Source organism: Typha latifolia, chromosome 8, assembly GCF_019914945.1.
Source record: "Typha latifolia isolate L0001 chromosome 8, TyphaL0001v2, whole genome shotgun sequence".
Lineage (NCBI taxonomy): Eukaryota > Viridiplantae > Streptophyta > Magnoliopsida > Poales > Typhaceae > Typha > Typha latifolia.
In genome coordinates, this window is record NC_133093.1 from 1,016,776 (window position 1) to 1,024,947 (window position 8,172).

The 8,172-nt window shown below is 36.1% G+C and overlaps 2 protein-coding genes across 3 annotated transcripts; one reads left to right on the forward strand and one right to left on the reverse strand.

Moving 5' to 3' along the window:
- Positions 1–108: 108 nt before the first annotated feature.
- On the reverse strand, positions 109–5,386 carry LOC140793257 (uncharacterized). Its single transcript, XM_073144630.1, has 5 exons — positions 5,034–5,386; positions 4,023–4,126; positions 3,607–3,783; positions 1,098–2,866; positions 109–449 (listed from the first exon to the last, which is right to left on the reverse strand). Exons 1-5 carry the CDS (start codon positions 5,195–5,197, stop codon positions 297–299), a joined length of 2,367 nt encoding a protein of 788 aa, XP_073000731.1. The 5' UTR covers positions 5,198–5,386; the 3' UTR covers positions 109–296.
- Positions 5,387–5,646: 260 nt separating this feature from the next.
- On the forward strand, positions 5,647–7,962 carry LOC140793213 (uncharacterized). 2 transcript variants are annotated; one of them, XM_073144574.1, is made up of 5 exons: positions 5,647–5,742; positions 6,114–6,194; positions 6,355–6,487; positions 7,155–7,218; positions 7,446–7,962. In XM_073144574.1, exons 2-5 carry the CDS (start codon positions 6,158–6,160, stop codon positions 7,521–7,523), a joined length of 312 nt encoding a protein of 103 aa, XP_073000675.1. In that variant the 5' UTR covers positions 5,647–5,742; positions 6,114–6,157; the 3' UTR covers positions 7,524–7,962. The 2 variants fall into 2 exon arrangements, with proteins under 2 accessions (XP_073000675.1, XP_073000677.1); XM_073144576.1 differs by lacking the exon at positions 6,114–6,194 and having other exon boundaries at positions 5,655–5,742.
- Positions 7,963–8,172: the final 210 nt, after the last annotated feature.

The window sequence follows — 8,172 nt, forward strand, 5'->3', positions numbered from 1 at the left end:
AGAGCACCAGTCTGGTTAATTTTCAGAATGTGTTCCTGGAGCCATTTTAGCTGATGCTTGTCTGGCTAATTTTACTCGTGATTTGGATAAACCAGAAGAAACAAGAAGTTGGAGAAATAAATACTTCATTATTTCCTTACAAGCAGAACAGAAGGATGTACACAAAAATAATGTACAACTATACAAAAAATACTGTTGTTTATCCCTTCTGATTCATCCCATACATTATAGTCTTATCCTTCAGAAAAGTATTCACAACCCATCTCACATCTTGCATAAGTACTAAGACATAATATTCACAAATGCATCTCGCACAGTAGGTCGCCAATCTTCTTAAGTTCCTTGAGAGCAGCCAATGCTATAGGTTGCTCTGTGAGTCTTGGGTTGGCGTTTGATGGACTATCCACTGAGTCCAGACTCAAGTCTTGCTGGAAGACTGAGTTGATAACCTGGAAGACACAAGAATAAGTATATCCTATGATCAGCATATTCAAATAGGAGACCTTGTCAGCAATGAGCATAAACAAAACAAATGCAAGAGCAAAGTTATGAGTTGCAAGTGATGGGCCAAACACCTGACCCTAATTACACCTACTGATGCATACATCCTAACTGATACTGGCTTACAGTACACGGTACTGATACCAGCAATCTGCTATCATAATATCAATGCTAAGCTATTAGCTTATGATATTTCATTTGTTGGCTATGAAACTAAATTGTGATCTACAAAACAAGAAACAGTAATTCAGAAAGTTCTGTAGTTTGATTAGAACTGAATTTCAATTTTCACAATTTACTTCAAATTCATTTAACATATAAATCCTTAACAAAAATAAATAATATATACTTGGCCTCAAGCTAAACAAAATCATCACTGTAAGCCATAAAATCATGAAATGGTTCCTTATTCGATGTTCTAAACTCTCAAACATTTCTCATAATAAACTATAGTTCATATATGTAGTTCAATGAGATTGCTGGAAGAACATGCACATATTTTCCATTTTGGTTGTGCATATAAGAAGTCAGGTGATGACGAAAAGAGAGGCATTTTTGAACTCCATTGTTAACATGACCTTTCAAATATATCTCACCTGGATATTTTCAAGCACTTTTTGCCCAATACTCCTTAAGAGTAGTGTCAGCTCTTCGTCTCGCAGTTTCAAATTCCATCCAACTCCAAATGAATGAGAGGCCTCATCAGAAGCCGTCATACTTGAGATTTCCTTGCAGAGCTCTTCAACCCCAAAGGACTTTAGTTTTTCTTCATCAGAACTTCCATCAAACTTCCCAGAATACTGATGTTTACAAGGAGGTCCCTGCTCCTCCAAGGAGGTCTTTATTCTACTTGTTCTTTGATTTAACTTAACCTTACCAACAGAAGATGATTCAGACTCATTATGTATTTCACCATCAATGCTACTACTGCATGACTCCTCCATATGACAAGTTTCATCATCATAATCAGCAATAAATGAAAGATAAGAACTGCTTTTCCCAGGATCATGCTCAGGATTTGCTACAGTGGAAAATCTTAAGGAACAATCAGCGCTCAGACATGCCTCTCCAGAAACATTTGAATGCTCTCTGACAATATTTTGATTTATTTCTTCAGCAGAGAAATTCTTTCTGCTTATGTAAAGGGAACTCTTTGCTCTTGAAGTATCTGAAATTCCATCAGCACCAGTAAGATCATTAAAAGTTATATGCTTACCAGAAGAGCAATAATTCTTTTTCTTCTTCATAGTCATCACAGTATCTGATTTTGCAGAAGATGAAAGATTTTCCATGGAAGAACCTTTTTTCATGTTACTGATAATCGCTTTATCATTATTTTCCTTGTTAAGGCCCTCTGCCTTGTGGAGCACTTTCCACTTTTCTTCCCAGAAGTTGGGTGAAGTAGTGGGAGAACTCATGCCAATAGAGTTATCAACTTGGCAGTCGTCATCTGGTTGATTCATGAGAGTTCTTCCTCGGGAGAAAGAAGAAGACAGATTTGTCTTGAGAGCAAGAGCTTGCACTGATCTTGCTTTCTCTGTCAACTTTTTCATGTCTACATCTTCTGGAAAGTTTAATAACCTCTGGAGACAGGTGGTTGCATGTTCACTTGCTAGTAATGAAGATCTTAGATGAAGCAGCATGGAGACTGCCATTGATAAAATGAAGGCTCCTCGAGGAGCACAGAACAACCTAATATTGTACTCAATGTTTGCAATATCAATATAAGATATATGATTTGAATAAGAGAATATCTCATCCCAGACAACTAAAAGATTTTCAAGTGAAAATTCACGCCCAAATAAAACACGCAACCACCGAAGTGCAAAGTATTGAGGTTCTACTCCCAACTCAATAAGGTGACTATGAAGAGATGAATCCACAATAGAAAGCAGATGATATAATGCAGACGAGGCTTCAATTACAGGTGTTAGTCCTGTACTGGATTCAACAGAAGGATGTAAAGAGAAAAACTCTGATATAGCAACCACACCATGTGCGCCATTCATTAAACCATCAAACATACAGTAAGCATCATGTTCCATAAACTTCTCAGATAAAATCATACCCAACTCGCCCTCTGCTCCATAAGCATCATTCATTAAAAACAGGCTCCTTGTATCAGGATCAAGCTCATTGAGACTACTTGTTTTGACAGCATTACTCTGAAAGCTGTTTGTCTCATCAGTCCCACCCATATTTTTTGTTCTTTTTAATTTGTAATTGGAGATCAACTCTCTGTCCGGAAAAGGTGCTTCATCAAAATTATCATTGAAATTACCTTCATGGAGGGCTCGTACCTGAGAGAAGTGCTGCACATCTATGTGAAGTACATATAGCAGAGGAGCTAAGAGTTCATGCATTCCTGTAAGAGAAGTGAGATTAGCACTGTATTCTGACAAATGTTTAGGATACTGATATTCAGGATAGTCGATAATATGGCATGCAACAAACACACTGTTACCGTGGTGCAAGTACACTATTCTCAGGCATCAATTATTTTCTTATCTTAATAGTCAACTATTCTTCAGTATGTCATGTTATCAAGACCAGCAGAATAGTTCTTTAAAGATAAAGCTGTACTAACTGTTTTGAAGATAAAGCTATACATTACTGGACATGAGCATCTAGACATTCCTTTTCTAATTTCTAGGTTAATAATGAAGCTAAAGAAATTCTTATCATATATCTAATAACACTATAGCAGCAATTATGAACTAAAATGGATCTATTACTTGTATTTAGTAAATAAAAGCTATTAATCATTTCCTCATAAAGTGATAATGTAACTTTTATGGATACAAGCCCTAAGAAATGACCAGTTATGTTATCTATGTGGAATGTTTCTTATACAATGGAGTAATTAACCATAGAGCTAGAATGAAAAAAGCAGAAACCATTGGACTGTGAGAATTAGTAAGATCTCGAGTTTCTTTTAATAAGAACTAAAGCTCATAAGAAAAGTTTCAGACAGAAACTATCAAATAATTTGGCTGGCAAAATTTCCAGAAGTTGCATAGTGAGAGCTAATTTTATAGGACCTTACAAAGTGTTGTCAAGTCAATGAGAATGCATATCAATCATCTAACGCAGTTATGAACTTGCCTTGTCTGTATCCATATTCAGGGTGCCTAAGACACCAAACCAACAGTACATGTCCTAGTATGGATTGGCATGCATCTGTTTGGAAGTAGCTTCCTAGTTCGGGATAGAGCCGTGATAGATCCTGGTCAAGCATTTTCTCTAGCTCAGCATTCTGGAAAAAACGACCCCACATGCTATCTGCAAAGATAACATCCAACAAGATCAATAGCAGAACAACAGAACAAAAAAGGCTAAATAAAGTACAACGCAGGAAATTGTAGACATCCATAGGATAGCAAATTAGCAATTTATCATGATAAAAATGTTAGGCGATAAAATTCAAGAAAATATATGATAGGAGAGAGATCTACAACCTTGTGCATTCAAAAATTTAGAGCATATACTACATTTCTCAGAAGCAAACAGAACAACTATACCTGGATTTTGTGACAATGGATTTTCGACAGCAGGATCAGGAGATCTTTTTTCATCCTTAGAAAGATGAGGATCTACAAGAAGCCGGCGCCTCAAGCTGGCATATCTGTCAAAGTAAACCAATATTAAATAAGCTTAGATAAGAAATAAAATGTTAAATTTCTTGTAATCTGACTATATGAAAGAATACAACGCTATATTAGGAAAAGTACAATTCTGAAAGAATACAACATTATATTAGGAAAAGCACAATTCTGATCATACAGTTCTAGCCTATAATTGAGTCCTAATCCAAAAGAGCACTTACTGCTTTTGCACTTTACAGTGGCGAACCTTGAAATTAAGTGTAACAATCTTGAGCTTTGAGAAAGAAAGATGGCTAACAACACCAGAGAAGAATAAGGAAATTGTTTCCCACATAAAGATGCAAATTCAAGAGTGCAGATAAATACAGAAACGAAAAACAAGTATGAAATAAAAAGAAATAGAAGGGATGAACTTAGAAAGTATAAGAAAAAAAAAGAAGATTTAGCTTGACGGCTGTAATCACCATTGCACATAAAAGCAATGACCTATATTATTAATCAAATAGGACATCTTCATTCGTTGGGACACAAATAAGAAAATAAAACAATAACAAAAGGAATCAAAAGATCCAATCCCACCTTTTCCAAGAATCTGCAGCTACTTCTACAGTCACAAAATTTGTATTGAATATAAGTCTCGAATCTCATTTCACTACGATTCCGTCCTGTCGGAATACTACAATAGAAAAAGGAACTTTGTCGAATACAATGAGATTTCATGATTTTAAAGTGCACCCAATATTTTACTTCCACTCTGATCCAATAAATTTTAAAAATTAAGCACAATGACCACAGCCCATTTGAGACAGGGATCGTGATTTGTGGAGGAAAAGAAGGTAACTTTTTCATACCTTAACGCCTAAAATTACAAAATACCAAGATCAGTTCATAGAATAGTAGTTAAAAAAAAAAGAAATTCAAATTCACCTCCTCCTAGAGTCTGCAGCAACTCTTCTGAATTCTTCGACCGAAGTGGGAGAGCTCGGGAGTATCCCGAGATCGACACGCCATCGGACTCCACGAAGATTTGATACATTTTGCCTCGAGAATGATGGCAATGCGGCCTCGGCCGGAGCTGGGCACAGGGTCATTGCTCCAATTCAAGAAAACCCAAGTCCTCAATTAAAATTCCTTGCAAGCATAAGATGATCCGATATATCACAAAGATAAAAAATTGTAAACAAACTCGTACTTGTAGAAGAAATTATGAGGAGTTTAGAGTTGGGCAAGGGAAAGTTGATCATTTCATGCCTTTTTTTTTTTAGAATGGAAAGGAAAACAGCAGGACTGAACTTGGTGGTAGTTATTTTTATTTATTATTTTATTATTATTATTATTATTACCACCACCACCTAAACTCCCACTGTTTGCCAAGTTTTAGTTGTATATGAAAACAGTAGCCTTTTTTTTAATATAAAAATGCTAGACAGCTTTGTCCACGCACCTTCCTCTTTATTCTCTCCTGCTAATCGCGATTGTAGGGGGCAAAGATGTCATTTTACCACCTTAAATACCCCCAGTCCCCCCCCCCCCCCAAATCCTTTTCTTCCTCTTTCCCCCCCACTCCATTGTGGGCACTCCTATCCATTGCTTTCTTTCTCTCTGTGATCTCTCCCTATGAGAGAGATCGTATCAGGTGAGTTCTTTTCTTTGATTCGTTGGTTATTTCTTTCTTTCTTTTTTGCTCGAATCTAAACTCGAAGGAAACAGTCGGATTTATGGATCAATCTAGCGGCCGATGTTCGTTATGTAGAGTGTTGAGTGCGGATGGTGTGCGAATTAGACGTTGTAGTGTTATACTTTTTGCAATTTCGATCGTTTTTTTTTCTTTTGTTTTAATTTGTGACAAGAATTAGTATCCTTAGTAGGATATTGAATAATGAGAGGATTGCTGTCAGTTATCGCTTTAGATGCTCTTGTTGTTTGATGCAAAGATTGATATTTTTTGTTAAGAGAAAGGATTGGGGAACATTTCTTGATGGTTTCTGTTTGGATTGATCTGGGCAGATAACTTGTTGAGAGAAGTATCTTAGGCTTTGCTATTTCTGGATATGGAGCACTTAGTGAGTGCAATGAATCGATCACAAGGTTCTTGTTATTCTTTCTTTATTAAATTTGTGTCGTTGTATAGTAAAAGGAGTCTAAGGAATAATTGATTTTGATTATGTCTACAGGATAGCATATATTTGTGTCCTTTCCTTTTTCTTATTTGTCTTTGATAGTATCAATAAGTTAATGGTGCAATCAGGGTCGAAGCATCATGGGGAGAAGTTGATGGATGAAATGAAGGAGCTCGGTAAATTGAGGACAGCCGTAATGGTGGAAAAATGCCAAATTGAGAATAAAAAGGTCATGTGTCCTAAACCAAGGAAATGCGGCAGGTCTGTCTCTTTTGCAATTTATTGGAGTTTTCACACGTGAATTTGATTGTGAATTTAATGCATGGAAAGTTGCTAGTTTGGGGATCAAAGGAGTCTAAAGTTACTAAATACCAATTCAACGGTCCACAAAGATATAAATCGTTGTTAGATCCAACCATTCGAGCTGAAGCAGGAGAATCTCATATTAGACTGTAGTCCAATCCTCAAATCTGAAAATAAATAGATGAAAAGGACACTGCTTTTATAGAAGCTTGTTGTTTCAACCTATAGACTGAGGATTAACTGAAAAATGTGTCTAAAGAAAGAGGTTTAAGACTCTAGGGTTCCAAGAAAGAAAATTTACCAATGCTTCGAGTTCTCAAAAGCTAATATATGCTCACTCAAACAAGCACATTGACTTTAATGAAGATCTTGAATATCACATATATTACTTGGAAGCTTCTATTTGGAATGGCTCTGACTTTGCTAGGCATCGCAAAGATGTTACTCGATGAATTACATATACTGTTAGGCAGTACTGCACTTTTTTCAGTTGAATCCCTTAAATATCTATAGTTAGTAGTATCTAGATGCTTAATATGTAGATCATCATGACATAAAATCTGCTTAGATAATAAGAAATTTACTTTGTTAGAATTTGACTGCTGTTATACTCTGTAAAATCCAGGTTGAATAGAGATAACAATGAGTTGAGGGTTTCAACAGATCTTTCTGACATCATCTTGTGCAAGGTTACTTCTTCTTAGCTTTTAATTGCTTTGCAAATCCAAGCTGTTTAAAACTCGATAGGATTGATATCCAATATTTCCACATATGTACTTTAAAGCCCACTAATACCACTTCTAAAGCAATTTCTTCTTCATGCTTCAACTGGAGCAAATTCTTTTTTGTTCAGTGATGTATTTCTTTTTTTGCTGATTGAGGACAAGTAATTTGAAACAATGTAAGATACTTGCAGGCTTCACCACCATACTATGCTGGTTCTCCACCAATTCGAACAAGAAACCCTCTTATTCATGATTCACAAGGATCATAGTGCACAAGGAATCCTGACAAAAGCTTGACGCTCAGCTACCAATTTTGACTACTTTGGAGTTTGAAGCTACCTTTTCCCTAGTAGAATTGGATCAATCTTCTGCTTCTCTCCGCAAGTTGGATGGTGTACATAACTATATATCAGCTTTTCTGCCCAGAAGCCTTCCTGACTCCCTGTTATTAACCATCTTGGCCCTTGTGCCTGACTATAAGTTGATTCTGATGAATAAATATGTTTCTGAGTTTCATATATTTGATAAATTCTATTTCTATTGTACACAAATAAACTGTTGCAGAAGAAATGTCTGCAGATTGAATTTTTTGACCTATTAGATGATTATAGAAGAATATATCCAAAATGTAAGCCTTCTTTGGCATCCAGGTTGAGATGTATATTTTCCATGACTAAATGCTCAAAAGACAGAGATGGCTTTCAACGATATTAATTGCATGTTACGTGGAAAATGGATGCAAATCGGTCTATTCTTCAATGCTATTTGCCTTCAAGCGTTCTTCAGTTGGAAATGGGTTCCAGATTTTAAGGTACTTCGGAGCAATACATTGTTTTGTTCACTGAAGGAAAGCTGAAGAGCATAGGGGTGATAGTGTATCTTTTCAGACGGTCGTTTCTTTGAGCATATAATTAGTAT